We start from the raw sequence: 15081 nt of genomic DNA on the forward strand, positions 1-15081 counted from the left end.
GTTTCAGGAACGGGGTGGACGTCGACCAGGTCACTGGCAACGTCTACTCTACCAACAATCGCAACACCAAATGATCACGACGACCGGAGACTCTACACTCTACTGGTCGTATCATGAAAGTACAATCTACACGTCAATCAAGTCACCGTGCTGCAATCTGATGTGACCTACCCTAATGGCATCACCATCAGCGATGATAGGACCCACCTCATCACGCTCACCGGGCCATGCAAATTGCTTAGGGCTGGGCTCCGCTCGCTAAAATTTAGCACTTGTTACATCAAATATTTGATACTAATTAGGAGTATTAAATATAGATTAATTACAAAATTAATTGCATGGATAGAGTATAATTCTCTAGACAAATCTATTAAACCTAATTAGTTCATGATTTGACAATGTGGTGCTACATTAACCATTTGCTATGATGGATTCATTAGCTTTATTAATAGATTCGTCTCGCGAATTAGCTCAAGAATTCTGCAATTAGTTTTATAATTATTTCATATTTAATCCTTCTAATTAGCATCCAAACATCTGATGTGACACTGCTAAAGTTTAGCACTTGATATCCAAACATCCCTTAGATATTGGATCCAGAGCAGAGGTCCAAGACTAGTACATCCGAGATTTTCGCTAACTTGCCAGGATACCCTGATAATATGAGGCCCGATGAATAGGGGGCTATCGGATTGCATTGCATCGGGAGAAGTTTGAGCTCCCGTTCGACGTGAACAAGTGGTTGGTGCTCAAGGTGAAAAGCTACAAGAAATGGCGGGTCCTAAGAACGATAGGCCAACCGAAGTGGTGGAAAACGAAACTAGCAAAATATATCTTGGATTCGTAGAGTTATCGTACATCGACGATGTTAGGAATACATCATTCAAGCTTTAAGACAAAATTAAAAACATTGCGTATGCCAATAATGAAAAAAATTAAATGTAATTTTTGCTTGTGCTATCACCATCTCCATGTCACTGAACACTGATGGAGAGATTGCACATATACATGAAAACTTTCACATATGAGCACATAGTTCAGATGGAGATATTCGGGGAAAAAAAAGGTTCAGATGGAGACGGATCCGTCTTCGACCGCCGGTTACGTCCCTTTTTTTTCGAAATCACCCCTCATAGTCTTGAAATTCTGCAGAGGGCCTACAGCGGCATCCTCAGGCCTCAGCCCGACCCGAAGCCCGGGGCTCCCCGCCGTTTCCAACTCGGCAACTCCCGATCGGCTGCCTCGGCCTCGATCTAGGGTTTCGGCGCCCGGTCTCCTACGTCCTACCCTCCCCGTGCTCACCGTGTCCCTCGCTCGCGTTCAACTCGCCTTCCGGCAAAGCGGAGGCGAAGGCGAAGGCGAAGGCGAGCGGGGGCGCTTCTCTGCGGCACCACGTGACCTATTTGAGGCCGTGCGTCCATGGCGGCGATGGGGCAGGAGGAGGATGACATCGATCACTACGAGGTGCTCTGCCTCCCATCGGGGGAGGAAGGCGCGGCGCTGACCATCGAGCAGATTGAGAAGGCCTACCGGACGCAGTCGCGGCAGCGCCACCCCGACAAGCGCCCCGACGATCCCAACGCCACCGCCGACTTCCAGCGCCTCTCGAGCTCATACAAGCTACTGCGGGACGAGTCCCTCCGCCGCCAGTTCGACGCGCGCCTCCGCGGCCGCCGTGAGGCAGCGGCCCGCGCCGCCGCCTCGGGCGTCAAGCGCCGTAAGGCGGTCTCCGACCTCGAGGAGCGCGAGCGCGCCGCCGCCGCCGGCCAGCCCGCCAACCCCGAAGAGCTCGCCAAGCGCGAGATGAAGCAGAAGGCCGCCGACATCGAGCGCGAGCTCGAGCAGTTCCGCACCGCCAAGCAGGCTGCCGCTGCAGGCGCCACGGCATCTTCGGTAAGGGTTTGGAACTCTTTCAGTTTGGTTTCTGCGCGCTCTAGGAAATTTATTCAGTTAGTTTGTTGAATTGAGTAGGATGATTGCATAGCGATTTTGTCTATTGATTTTGCATTTAATTTGATTAGGATAGCTACATTTTGGGATCCTGTGTGTCAGGAAATTTCGCAAATTCTAATTCATATACATTATGATTCACTTGAAACATCACATTTCTTTGAGACTATTGGTGAGTAGTGTAATCAGAGGGGAAAATGCTTATAGGGAAAATCGCTTATAGTTGTACTTATTGAGTCCATGGTAAGGCTGTGCAAGGGGCTTGTTCAACAGAGTAGAATTTTATTTGTTAAACATTGCAGTTTGACAATGGCCACCACTTGGTTATATTTTCAGGCGTATGGAGATAAGAAGGGTGGAGCCTCGCAAGATGGGGTGAAAACAGACAAGGGCAAGATCTTGAAGGTTTCATGGGATGGGAGTGCTGATTCTTATACTGCAGCAAAGTTGGAAGAACTCTTCCAGAAATTCGGCAAAGTCGAAGACATAGTAATCAAGACAAGGAAATCAAGGAGTAAGGGCTCAGCAATTGTAGTCATGGGCACCAAAGAAGCTGCAGTAAGTCCTGTTTCTCTACTCTTTTAGCCTTGGACAGCATTCCAATTCTGGCCTTGATGAATAGTTTGACTTCGGTTCATTGGCAAACTATGATTTTGTGCTAGTGCTACTTCGATCCAAAATTTTACATCAGGTAGTAAGCAAATGTGCATCTTATACCTTCCTAGGAAAATGACAGCAAGATAGCAGAGTGATCCCAGTTTTATGCACAAGCCTAAATACAATTATGTGTCAAATGTTGCATAAGTTAATAATTCTACATCTTTATCCTGATGGATGGAGAATTCAAGGATGTGTATGTACGGGTTATACATGGAGCAAACCAAATCCTTGAAAGTTACCATGCAACGTTGACTAAGTAGTATGTACCAGGTTCTTGCTGTCTACATTATCTCTTGGGATCCCTTATCTCTTTCATGCTTGTGCATAAACTCTTTTTTAATATTTATAAAATCACAGTAGCCCCCCCCCCCTCTCCTGTTTTCATTAATATTTTTTATTTTTTAATAAATTTGGGGTCTTTACTGAACAACATTTCATGTATTGGAGTTTTATATTACTCTGCATTGTGCAATGCCTAACAAATGATTGTTGCTCTTTTGGCAGCTATTAGCAATACAGAACCATTTTTCTCTGTTTCCATTAAATGTCGCTCCTGTTCAAGAATCGGGTGGGTTACCAGCAAGGCCATCTCAAACACATGAATCGAGGGCAAGCAACATCGATGGAACTGGATTTAGCGATTTGGAAGCGTCGGTATTCCGGAAACTCCAGGAGGTAATTAGTTATTAGTAGTTTTGGCTTTTCTAGATACATAATTTTTGCTATGTATCTAGTCATGGTATATATTTATGTGCATATCAAAAGCTATGCACCTAGAAAAACCAAAACAAATAGTAATTTGGGATGGAGGGAATACTAGATATGTGTCTAGCAATTTTGTGTATTGGTGGACAACAAAGGATATATTAGATCTTGGTATCTTTGTATTTTTGTTACATAACTGAGTCGATGACAGACTGTTTTGAATAGTTGGAACTAATATATTGCCTTTTGGTTTTGCAGGCCCAGAAAAGGAAACAATGTGGCTGATTGCTTCTTTCTGAAACATGAGTTGGTACTTATGTATGACATGTTGCGCAACAGACAACACCTGAGGATTGCTGGGGTAGCCGAGTAACAGAAATCAGAACTACACATTTGTTTAGTAACAAGTCCTGTAGCAGCGACAGATGATTTTTTTGGTCAGTCAACAAATTGTACCATGTATGTATGAATAGTCTGTAATCATAATCCGTAACTGTGTACTGGACTATGTCATCCAACATGATGTGACCATTTTTTGCTGCAAAATGGGAAAAGGAGGCCTCGCGGAATGGTTCGTTCACAGGTGCTTGTTGCCTTGATCTTTAGTAATCTCAGTTCTTAACTATGTACTCTAGTATGTCTCATCACAATGGTCGGTGTACAAATTGTACCCTGTATGTACTCGAGTATATGATACTACCCCTTTTTTGGCTTGAAAATGGGAACAAAATCCCTCTCGAAATGGTTCATTCATGCGTGCTTGCATTGATATTCAGTAAGATATTGGCTATGGCTGGGATGGTTCGTGCCAGAATATCTAGCAAGATGTTGACTGGTATGATTTTCTTTTTTGGGTGTGTGTGTGTTGGGGGGGTGTTAGAGCAACTCCAAGAGGCTGCTAATCTTACCCCCAATACCTTTTTTAAGGAAAAAAGAGAGAAAAAATGAACTCCAACAATCCACCTAAACCTTTCCCAATTTTTTAGCGATGCTAAAAAACAGCCTGCCACCGCGTATATTTTAGCGTTGGCGTTCCTCCCCCAATCCTGATTCCCGCACGCCCGCGCGTCCCTTCCGATGGGCCCAATACGATGACGTGGCCTGTGTTTGAAATATTGGGGGCTATTTATTAGCGATCTGCTGTGGACTAATATGTTTTTGGGGGAAATTTTTTTTAGGAGAACCCCCAATACATAGTTTTGGGGAAGAATTTTTTAGATACTCTTGGAGTTGCTCTTATGGTTCGTGCCTGAATATCTGGCATGTTTCGTAGTAGTATCGGCTGTGATAAACGTACTCTCTCGGTCCCAAAAGAAAGTTATTCTAATTTCATCCTATAACAAAGTTTTTAAGTTTGATTAAGTTTATTGTATGAAAAGTACCAGCTTTTGTGATACCAAATAAGTATTAGATTCATTATGAAATGTACATTTTAAAATATACCTATTTTGTGTTATAAATGTTATTTTTTCCAAAAAAAATGATTAAATTTAAGAAAGTTTGATTAGGACAAAACTAGAATTACTTATTTTTTCTAAACAGAGGGAGTACTCTGCAATGCAGCGGGAGCTGCTGCGAACATATATGTTTGCCATTGCCGGGCCATTTGAACTGCAGTAAGAGAGTAGAGACGCGTCACGTTCCTTCCCTCTTCTCCGTTCCCTGATTGGATAAACCGCGAAAGCAAAAACCCGCAGCACAGAAATATCCCATCTCGCTTCGGTCCGCTTCCCTCCGCGGCTCCCTCGCCCCGCCCCCACACCATGGCCACGCCGCTCCTTCTCCCCTCTCGCGCAGCCCATGCCGCGGCCACCGCCACCTGCGCCTCCCAGCACCTCACCGCGGCCACCGCCAAGGAGCCCCCGCCCCGCGTCCGTCCCAGGCGCGGCGAGGGAGGCGTCCCCGGCCCCGGCTCTGGTCCCAAGTCCCTCGTCCTGTCCCACGTCGCGGCGGGCCGCATGGACGACGCCGCGGACGCCTTCGCGGCCGTCAGGGGCCCCGACGCGTTCCTCCACAACGTAATGATCCGCGGCTTCGCCGACGCGGGCCTCCCGGGCGACGCGCTCGCGGCCTACCGCGCCATGCTCGCCGCCGGCGCGCGGCCGGACCGCTTCACCTTCCCCGTCGTCGTCAAGTGCTGCGCGCGCCTCGGCGCGCTCGGGGAGGGACGCGCGGCGCACGCGTCCGTGATCAAGCTCGGCCTGGGCGCCGACGTGTACACGGGCAACTCGCTCGTCGCCTTCTACGCCAAGCTCGGCCTCGTCGGGGACGCCGAGAGGGTGTTCGATGGAATGCCGGCGCGGGACATCGTCTCGTGGAACGCGCTGGTGGATGGGTACGTGTCCAACGGAATGGGGGCGCTGGCGCTGGCGTGCTTCCAGGAGATGAACGACGCGCTGCAGGTGCGGCGTGACAGCGTTGGGGTAATAGCCGCTCTCGTGGCTTGCTGCCTGGAGTCGGCACTGGTGCAAGGGCGGGAGATACACGGCTATGCCATCAGACATGGGCTGGAGCAGGATGTCAAGGTGGGTACTTCTCTTCTTGACATGTACTGCAAGTGTGGCAATGTTGTGTCTGCTGAGTACGTGTTTGCAACGATGCCATTGAGGACCGTGGTGACATGGAATTGTATGATAGGCGGGTACGCTCTGAATGAGCGGCCTGTGGATGCATTTGACTGTTTCATGCAAATGGGAGCAGAGGGGTTTCAGGTGGAAGTGGTCACCGCTATCAATTTGCTTGCCGCCTGTGCTCAAACTGAAAGTTCACTGTATGGAAGGAGCGCTCACGCTTATGTGATTCGGAGACATTTTCTTCCTCATGTGGTGCTTGAAACTGCTCTTCTGGACATGTACGGAAAAGTTGGAAAAGTGGAATCATCCGAAAAGGTATTTGATCAGATAACAGACAAAACTCTAGTATCATGGAATAATATGATTGCCGCCTACATGTACAAGGAAATGTATTGGGAAGCCATCGCATTGTTCATGGAGTTACTGAATCAACCACTTTATCCTGACTACTTCACCATGACGACAGTAGTGCCAGCATTTGTCTTGCTAGGGTCACTAAGGCAATGCAGGCAAATGCACAGCTACATTATCAAGTTAGGCTATGGAGACAACACTCTCATTATGAACGCAGTTATGCATATGTATGCAAGGTGCGGCAATATTTTGACCTCGAGGGAGATCTTTGACAAAATGCCAGGCAAGGATGTGATCTCCTGGAACACGATCATTATAGGATATGCAATTCATGGACAGGGAAAGACTGCATTGGAAATGTTTGATGAGATGCAATGTAACGGTGTGGAACCGAACGAGAGTACCTTTGTCTCTGTGTTGACTGCTTGTAGTGTTTCAGGCCTGGAGGCTGAGGGCTGGAAGCAGTTCAGTTCAATGCAACAAAACTATGGTATGGTTCCACAGATTGAGCACTATGGATGCATGACTGATCTTCTGGGCAGGACAGGTGACCTTAGAGAGGTGTTCCAGTTTATTGAAAACATGCCGATAGCTCCAACATCCAGGATTTGGGGTTCCTTACTTACCGCGAGCAGAAACAATAATGATATAGATATAGCAGAATATGCAGCAGAGAGGATATTCCAACTGGAACATAACAACACAGGATGCTATGTTGTTCTGTCTTCCATGTATGCTGATGCTGGGAGATGGGAGGATGTCGAGAGGATAAGATCTCTGATGAAGGAGAAGGGGTTCCAAAGGACAGAAGCAAGAAGCCTTGTCGAGCTTCATGATAAAGAGTGCAGTTTTGTCAATGGGGACATGTCTCACCCTCAGAGCGAGGAAATTCATGAATTATCAGATATTCTATCAAGAGAGATTGGAGAAACTTTTGATAGCCCAAGTAATCTCAGCGATTCGGATCCTTTGGCATCACGGAGAACAGTACTGCCCAATAAGCATAGTGTAAGGCTGGCTGTTGCCTTTGGTCTGATATCATCTGAGGCTGGAGCTCCCGTTCTTGTCAAGAAGAATGTGCGTGTATGTAACCAGTGCCATCATGCACTGAAGCTGATATCAAAATACTCAAGGCGGAAGATTGTTGTTGGTGACGCAAAGATCTATCATGTATTTTCAGATGGCTCCTGTTGCTGTGGTGACTACTGGTGATTTTTTACTCACAGTTGATGGAATGTCTGAATGAATTTCTGGAAGAGCAACGCAGTGCCTGGATACAGAACACCCAGCATCCTGTGAAACTGACACAGGGTATTGGGGATCTATCCCCAACAGGTATGATCAACTATGCCAAGCTATTACAGCATAGATAAAGTTGAGGACACATACGTGAGACATCCACTCCAAGGTGCTCGTGGTCGTGGCTGGAGGGAACATCATTTTTCCCCATTTTGACATAGCGAGGGGGAAATACTGTGACTTACTAGTACTGATTACAGTTTTGATACATGAAACAAATGTAATCTTTTGTAGCAATTGATAGTAGCATGATGTACAAAGTCGATTCTTTTCAAGTGAAAAGACTCTGAATTGCAGGTAACTCAATTGTACCATACATCATACACTGATCAAATGCTAGGAAAGCTGTTTTTAACTGTCACAAATTCTTGCCGAGACAAAATCAAACATGTAGAGGAGTTTGTGCTTGAGATTTATCAGTCCTCTGAACCATTTCCTTTCAAACATAGAGTAGTCGTTTACAGAAGATTGAACAACAAAAAAAAGTAGTAGACCGCCTGGATTGGGGATATCCTGTTCTGAAATCTACGCTCCGCCGCGGCGCTTGGCCTCCTCGGCCTGGATCGCGCGGCGGGACGCCTCGGCGAGGCGGTCGAGCGCCTGCTGCACGGCGTCGCGGCCGCCGATGAGGAGGCGCGCCACCACCTCCGGGTCGCGCTCCCCGCGGGCCTCCTCGAACTCGCGCCGGGCGTTGGCGCGCAGCACCTCCCGCCACGGCACCCCGCGGTCGTCGGGCCACGCGAAGAGCCGCGTCGCCCGGAGGATGTCTCGGTACAGGCCCAGCGCCTCCCGCCGGGTGCTCGTCAGCCGCCTTCGCGCCTCGGCCTCCGCCGCGTCGTCGTCGAGGACCGCCGCGGGCTTCTTCACGAGGTGCCGGTCCAGGAGCTCCTCGATGGTGTCGGGCCCCTCGTGGATGGCCCGCGCGGGCGGCCTCGTCCTCGGCGCGGCGAGGAGCGCGCGGAGGACGGCGGAGGAGCGGCCGCGTCCGGCTACGGGCATGGTTGATGGTCCTGTGCTGCGGCAGAGTCCGAATCTGATTTGGGTCTTGCTTAGCCTGGGCGGGCGGTGAAGGATCGGAATTGAGCTGGGCTAGGCTGGACCGGGCTGGACTAGAATGGGTGGGATCGGGTCGGTGGAAAATTAATTGTGCTGGGTCTGGGCTGGGCTTCCATTACGAAGAGTCGGACTCCCGAAGCCCGACTTCGAGTCGAATCGGCGGCTGCCCGGCTTTATAACGCGCGCGCGCTCTCCTCCCCGCACCATCCATCCATCGCAGTCCCTGCGCTGCGCATGGACGGCACCATGTCTACGTCCCTGGCTGCCGCCGCCGCCAACTGCCGGTGCAGCCGCGTCGTGTTCGTCGGCAACATCCCGTTCCACGCCTCCGAGAAGGAGCTCCGCGACGCCTGCGAGCTGATCGGCCCCCTCCGCTCCCTGCGCCTCGCCGCCGACCCGGCCACCGGCAAGCGCAAGGGCTACGCCTTCGTCGAGTACCCCGACGACGAGACGGCGCGCAGCGCCTGCCGCAACCTCGACGGCCACCCCCTGCGCGGCCGCGAGCTCCGCGTCGGCCTCGCCGGCCGCCACCGCCGCCGCCGCCCCAGGGGCGACAGCGAGCCCGTCGGCCTGGAGGACGCCATCCACGCCGCGTCCCTCGTCGCCGGGACGCCCCCGCTCGACTCCGTCACGCGGTTCCTGGCGGCGCGGTCGGCGCGGGAGCTGCGGGAGATGGTGGCCGCGCTGGAGGGCGACGGCCCCGACACCCTGAAGCTGCTCGAGGAGCACGTCCCGGGATTGGCCACGGTCATGGAGCAGGTGCGTCATCTTCTGGACATGGCGGCCGCGGATGAAGCTGCAGAGGAGGCCAAGAACAAGAAGCGGGCGGCGGCGGCGGAGTCCACCGACGATCACCGCGCCAAGTTCGCGAAGGTGGAAGTGGAAGACGGCGGCTTCAAGCACAAGATCGCGGTCTCTGCTGTCGGCGTCACGTGTTTCTGATCAGTTGTTCTTGCTGTCTCGGCTCTGGCCCTCTACCGTGATTGTTTCCTGGCCTCGTAGTTCGACTAGGAGGAAACAGATGTAATCTAACACCTACGCTTGCAGTTGCAGCAAAGTTATCAATGACATTGTATGATGATTATTTTGTTGATTAACAAAGGAATCAGTGTTTCCTTTTTCTTGCTTGAAATTGTACAACCAAATTATGCAGCTGGTTCTTTTGTTAGTACGGATCCAGTGTCTTCCGAGAGTAACTGCCGTGATGTGATCTGCCGATGCAACGTGAAAGATTGCGGCAAGTATCAAACGAACTCTGAAATTCCCCCAAACAACGTTACATTCAGAAATTCAGATGTTCCATGCTCTTCAATTCAGGTCTAATTACTATAGCTTGAATAGGCACATCCGGGTAGGTGTTTAAAATACCGACCACGCCATATCATGTCCTTGCATTGCATTTAAATCTCACAAAGTTTCAAGCTCAAGTATGTTGGGCACAGGACAGGTGAAAATTAAAGGGCAAATGTTCATGGGTGGTCAATAACTAGCAAATCACTTCCCTATGTTCACAATATGCGGAAAAAAAATCCTAGAAAAATGTCTGTGGATGGGCACTGTATCGCCGCGTAATCCCATAAAATATCAAACTAGAATAGAATAAATTCCGAAGAGAGGAAATTTATTTTAAAAAACGTTAAGAGGTGGTCGGTGTTTCAAATAACGACCACACAAAGCCACCATCAGATAACTTCCTGCGCACCAAAAAATCTAGAACAATTTCTGCAGATGGTCGCTACATTTCCTCATGATTCTGGCGTTTTGCAAAGTTTCTAGCTCAATTAAATTATGAAAAGGGAGGGGCAAAAAGGAGAAGTTTTTTTGAATTTTCACGGTGGTACCAGCAAACTTCTTCCATACGCTCTGATCCTGTGGATTGATATTACGTTGGAGCATAACCCTGCAAGGTTTCAAACTCCAATATGTTCTGAAGAGGGAGGAGCGAAAATGAGAAATGTTCATGGCAGGGTGATCACCATCCTAAGCTCCATAGCGTAAGACATGCGCTGCGCGTTCGATGCGGTGAGGGGGGGGGACGGGTAAGAGGACATGGGGCGCTCGCTGCTCGGTGGCTGGCCGCTGCTTCATCGGACGGGATGCCGGCATGTCGCGGCGTCCTGAGAGTGCGCGAACGGCGAGAACGGGCACTATGGTTGCCGTGCAAGCTCCAGCGGCGGCAGGAGCGAGAATCACAATCACAAAGTGAATTCTGAATCCGGAGGCGGAAGCGACTCCGTGCACGCGCAGTGCAGAGTGATTCCTTCAGTTTCGTTCCACATCCGCATCACTGCGCGTGAGTTGCCTTTGATCGGAAAATTGCATCGTTTTGATCAGCGAACGCTGTGCAAGCCTTTCTCCAAATGTCAAATTTTATTGCAACCAACCAATGAACAAGGTGAAAAAACTGCACGACACCATTTACATACACACAAGACTAATTTACAGAAATCACAGCGCAACACGATACGCGACCAGACTAACCCAAAATCAGGGGCGCATCACGGCAGGTTTCACTTTCCATACGCGGCGGCAGGCGGCGGACTGGGCGCGGCGACGGCCTTGATCTTGAAGCGGTACCTCGGCCGGCGCGGGATCACCTGGCTTGGCCCCATCCCGAACTGCCCGGGGCCCTGCATGAGCGGCGGGCCGTCGTCGTAGACGTGGCCGAGGAGGCGGCCGCAGGCGTCGCAGCTGATGCGGGTGCGCTTCCGCTGGATGCCCCAGTAGTTGCGGGTCTCGAAGAAGGGGCGGATCCGGTCCTCGGGCGCGAACCGGAGGCGCGACTCGTCCACCCACGAGAAGGACAGCGTGCCCTTGTTCCCGGCCTCGAAGAAGACGCCCGCCGGGTACAGGTGCGCCGCCGACAGGTTCAGGTCCGCGCCGCACGCCGCGCACCGGTACGAGCCGGAGGCGGGCGCCGACGCCATCGGGACCGCCGCGTGGGAGATCGCTGGACGGAGAGTTTGCTCGCCTCGACTCGGCTGGAGGGTGGGATTTGGAGGGAGGACCGAGGGCGGCAGCTGCGGCGCCGGCCTCTGCCGCGTTGGACCGGCGTTAGCTTGGAGAAGCTTCTTTGTGGTGGTGATCGGTCAGAAGTCAAAGCCAGAACGCGGTGGTGGCGTGATGCCTTGCCGGCGGGCCGCTCGGACTCGGTGCTACGCCATCGGCCTGACCTGGAAATACTTGAGCCCAGCCCACCAAGCAGTTCAAAGGCGCTTATATGTTGTAATGAAAATATGAGGCCCATGGGAATATCCTCTCCGTCTCCCGCGATCCCCACCCAGCCAGCCAGACAGTGATAACAGAACACCACCGCCCCGCATGGAGATGGAACCAGCCCGTCAAAGCTTTGCATGGAACCAGGGAAGAAGCTGTTGAGTTGGGAGAGATTTGTGGCCTGAGAAGTTGGGCAACAAGGAATGAAGGACTCGGCGCCTCGAATATTCCCACTTCTTCCTCGCTATACGTCTATCGCTGCGCCCGTTCTCTCCCCTCATCAGTTGACACACACATCACCCCAGTTTTGTTTTAGAGAGAGTGACGAGACGCGCCGCCGGAGCAGCAGCTCGATCGCATCGTCCGATGGCGGGCGAGCGCAACAACATGCACGTGCTCTCGGCGCTGGACGGCGCCAAGACGCAGTGGTACCACTTCACGGCGATCATCGTCGCCGGCATGGGCTTCTTCACCGACGCCTACGACCTCTTCTGCATCTCCCTCGTCACCAAGCTGCTGGGGCGCATCTACTACACCGTCGACGCCTCTCCCAACCCCGGCAGCCTGCCGCCGAACGTCTCCGCGGCCGTGAACGGCGTGGCCTTCGTCGGCACGCTGTCCGGGCAGCTCTTCTTCGGGTGGCTCGGCGACAAGGTCGGCCGGAAGAGCGTCTACGGCGTCACGCTGCTGCTGATGATCGTCTGTTCCATCGCGTCGGGGCTGTCGTTCGGCCACTCGCCGACGGGTGTCATGGCCACGCTCTGCTTCTTCCGCTTCTGGCTCGGCTTCGGCATCGGCGGCGACTACCCGCTGTCCGCCACCATCATGTCCGAGTACGCCAACAAGAAGACACGCGGCGCCTTCATCGCCGCCGTGTTCGCCATGCAGGGGTTCGGCATCCTCGCCGGCGGTGCGGTCGCGATCGGCATAACCGCGATCTTCAAGAGCCAGTTCCCCGCGCCCCCGTACGCCGTCGAGCCCTTGGCGTCCACCCCGCCGCAGGCGGACCTGGTGTGGCGCATCATCCTCATGTTCGGCGCGGTGCCCGCGGCGCTGACCTTCTACTGGCGGATGAAGATGCCGGAGACGGCGCGGTACACGGCGCTGGTCGCGAGGAACGCCGAGCGCGCCGCGGCGGACATGTCCAAGGTGCTCCACGTGGAGATTGCCAAGGAGCAGGCCGAGGTGGCGGCGCCGGCGGCGACCGGCGGCTGCCCCAAGTGCAGCCGGCCGTTCGGGCTCTTCTCCTGGGAGTTCGCGAGGCGGCACGGGGCCCACCTGGTGGGCACGGCGTCGACGTGGCTCCTCCTGGACATCGCCTACTACTCGCAGAACCTGTTCCAGAAGGACATCTTCAGCGCGGTGGGGTGGATCCCGGCGGCGCGGACGATGAGCGCGCTGGACGAGCTGTTCCACATCGCGCGCGCCCAGACGCTGATCGCGCTGTGCGGGACGGTGCCGGGGTACTGGTTCACGGTGGCGTTCATCGACGTGCTGGGTCGGTTCAAGATCCAGCTGGCCGGGTTCCTGATGATGGCGGCGTTCATGTTCGGGCTGGCGGCGCCGTACGAGCATTGGAGGAGCCCCGGGAACCAGACTGGGTTCGTGGTGATGTACGCTTTCACCTTCTTCTTCGCCAACTTCGGGCCCAACGCGACGACATTCATCGTGCCGGCGGAGATCTACCCGGCGCGGCTCCGCGCGACGTGCCACGGCATCTCGGCGGCGTCGGGGAAGGTGGGCGCCATCATCGGGTCCTTCGGGTTCCTGTACCTGGCGCAGAGCCCGGACCCGGCCAAGACGGCGCACGGGTACCCGCCCGGCATCGGCGTCCGCATGTCGCTGTTCGCGCTCGCCGGGTGCAGCCTCCTGGGGTTCTTGCTCACGTTCCTGGTGCCGGAGCCCAAGGGGAAGTCGCTCGAGGAGATGTCGCGCGAGAACGAGCCAGGCGCCGCCGAACCAGCCTCGCCGCTGGATGCGTGCTAGAGCGGGTGATTTTGGGTTAGTTGGTGCGTGCGTTTTGCCATCGAGACGTGGCAGTCGTTTGAGTTGTAGTAGTAGAGAGCTAGGAATTCAGTAGTCGTGTCGCATGACTGGAATAAAGTTGTGTGAGTTGAATGGGGCGTTGAGATGGATGGATGAGTCTGCCAACAAACCCGGAGGATGCGGAGGAGTTAGTTGTTTGCCCGCGCGCGCGCCACGGTCTTCAGGAATTTGCGGATCTCCGGTTCCGCGCTGCAGGCCCATTGGCCCAAGGACCGGAGGAACTCCGGCCTCTTCCTTCCGTGGGCTTCCAGTTGCAGCAAACTGCTGCTGGTGCCATGCGCCAACAGAAAGAAGTCTGGCTGGCCCATCTTACGCTGAACTCATGCTTGTGATTTGCTGCTGATTACTCTCTATCCTGGCGGAGCGGCGGTTGCCGCTGCTCCACTCTGATTTCATCACGCTTTTGATTTGAGAAGGCACAGTATGCCAACATAATCAGTACTGAAACAGTAATGCAGTAACAGCAAGTCAAGGCGCCTACTGTTGATGCAATGCAGCTCGAACGATATGTACAGGGCCAGTAATCCATGTTTCCGAACTGCCAAAGACTAAATGCGGGTCCGTTTCCTCTCAGCTAGTCTCGGGCTTTTACGGTTCTGAGCCTGTGTAAACCCAGCCATCCCACTTTTTGACTTAAATTGCACGAATATTTTGACTTAATTTAGTGGAATTCTTCTCACCCACCACACAAAGCCTCGGAGATAACGATTCGCGACCTGCAAAGGTCAGGTCAGCACACTGTCCCGGGAGAAAATTCTTCCGGTTCCTTTCTGATCATGTCATGACACCCTGTTTGTATAGCACGGGTGCCACTGAAAAAGAACAGCACACAAACGTCAACATGTTGTGCGCGCGCAAATGAAAGAGCACACAGACGGATGCAGCTGGAGTATTCGAGCCTGAACCGCACTGCAGCATGAACAGGTTATTCAGCAGTCCGGGACAGTCGCAGCCGTGATCAAAGCCGATGCCGTCCACTGTCATTCCCGTCTCGTGAACACGAGCAGATGTCTACCACCGACGCACTCGGCCAAAAAAACCCCAGCAAACGCTACGGCGACGTCTCGGTGGCGCATGAGCATGACATCTCAGTGCCCGTGCACGCTTTCGATTCCGACTCGCATCCAAAAACGCCAATCTAGTTGGTTACCAGTTTACCACAGCGAATCACCGCGACTTTTCAGTTTCATCAACGGCGCAGCGCCGTGAGCGGTGAGCCACA

General features: G+C 53.0%; 6 protein-coding genes across 6 annotated transcripts; 4 read left to right on the forward strand and 2 right to left on the reverse strand.

Annotated features, from left to right (window-relative positions):
* Nucleotides 1–1144: 1144 nt before the first annotated feature.
* LOC117835163 (uncharacterized) lies at nt 1145–4068 on the forward strand. Its single transcript, XM_034714541.2, has 4 exons — nt 1145–1893; nt 2287–2508; nt 3115–3285; nt 3574–4068. Exons 1-4 carry the CDS (start codon nt 1420–1422, stop codon nt 3598–3600), a joined length of 894 nt encoding a protein of 297 aa, XP_034570432.1. The 5' UTR covers nt 1145–1419; the 3' UTR covers nt 3601–4068.
* A 953-nt stretch (nt 4069–5021) lies between these two features.
* LOC117835819 (pentatricopeptide repeat-containing protein At4g35130, chloroplastic) lies at nt 5022–7906 on the forward strand. Its single transcript, XM_072290994.1, has one exon. It carries the CDS (start codon nt 5079–5081, stop codon nt 7452–7454), a length of 2376 nt encoding a protein of 791 aa, XP_072147095.1. The 5' UTR covers nt 5022–5078; the 3' UTR covers nt 7455–7906.
* LOC117839523 (uncharacterized) lies at nt 7876–8540 on the reverse strand. Its single transcript, XM_034719866.2, has one exon. It carries the CDS (start codon nt 8538–8540, stop codon nt 8067–8069), a length of 474 nt encoding a protein of 157 aa, XP_034575757.1. The 3' UTR covers nt 7876–8066.
* A 250-nt stretch (nt 8541–8790) lies between these two features.
* LOC117839522 (cleavage stimulating factor 64) lies at nt 8791–9720 on the forward strand. Its single transcript, XM_034719865.2, has one exon. The coding sequence runs from the start codon at nt 8832–8834 to the stop codon at nt 9537–9539; it is 708 nt and encodes a 235-aa protein (XP_034575756.1). The 5' UTR covers nt 8791–8831; the 3' UTR covers nt 9540–9720.
* A 1228-nt stretch (nt 9721–10948) lies between these two features.
* LOC117836866 (uncharacterized) lies at nt 10949–11749 on the reverse strand. Its single transcript, XM_034716383.2, has one exon. It carries the CDS (start codon nt 11522–11524, stop codon nt 11108–11110), a length of 417 nt encoding a protein of 138 aa, XP_034572274.1. The 5' UTR covers nt 11525–11749; the 3' UTR covers nt 10949–11107.
* A 326-nt stretch (nt 11750–12075) lies between these two features.
* LOC117836865 (probable inorganic phosphate transporter 1-7) lies at nt 12076–14226 on the forward strand. Its single transcript, XM_034716382.2, has one exon. The coding sequence runs from the start codon at nt 12180–12182 to the stop codon at nt 13797–13799; it is 1620 nt and encodes a 539-aa protein (XP_034572273.1). The 5' UTR covers nt 12076–12179; the 3' UTR covers nt 13800–14226.
* The last annotated feature ends 855 nt before the right edge of the window (nt 14227–15081 follow it).

The sequence above is a fragment of the Setaria viridis genome, chromosome 9, assembly GCF_005286985.2.
Source record: "Setaria viridis chromosome 9, Setaria_viridis_v4.0, whole genome shotgun sequence".
In the NCBI taxonomy this organism is placed as follows: Eukaryota; Viridiplantae; Streptophyta; class Magnoliopsida; order Poales; family Poaceae; genus Setaria; species Setaria viridis.

What these genes read in the sequence shown, in the direction of transcription:
- LOC117835163 (XM_034714541.2), top strand. Translation starts at nt 1,420, where the DNA reads ATGGCGGCGATGGGGCAGGAGGAGGATGACATCGATCACTACGAGGTG. An exon ending in CAGGCGCCACGGCATCTTCG is followed by an intron (nt 1,894 to 2,286) that starts GTAAGGGTTTGG and finishes TTATATTTTCAG; the next exon opens with GCGTATGGAGATAAGAAGGG. An exon ending in TGGGCACCAAAGAAGCTGCA is followed by an intron (nt 2,509 to 3,114) that starts GTAAGTCCTGTT and finishes CTCTTTTGGCAG; the next exon opens with CTATTAGCAATACAGAACCA.
- LOC117835819 (XM_072290994.1), top strand. Translation starts at nt 5,079, where the DNA reads ATGGCCACGCCGCTCCTTCTCCCCTCTCGCGCAGCCCATGCCGCGGCC.
- LOC117836865 (XM_034716382.2), top strand. Translation starts at nt 12,180, where the DNA reads ATGGCGGGCGAGCGCAACAACATGCACGTGCTCTCGGCGCTGGACGGC.
- LOC117839523 (XM_034719866.2), bottom strand. Translation starts at nt 8,540, where the DNA reads ATGCCCGTAGCCGGACGCGGCCGCTCCTCCGCCGTCCTCCGCGCGCTC.
- LOC117836866 (XM_034716383.2), bottom strand. Translation starts at nt 11,524, where the DNA reads ATGGCGTCGGCGCCCGCCTCCGGCTCGTACCGGTGCGCGGCGTGCGGC.
- LOC117839522 (XM_034719865.2), top strand. Translation starts at nt 8,832, where the DNA reads ATGGACGGCACCATGTCTACGTCCCTGGCTGCCGCCGCCGCCAACTGC.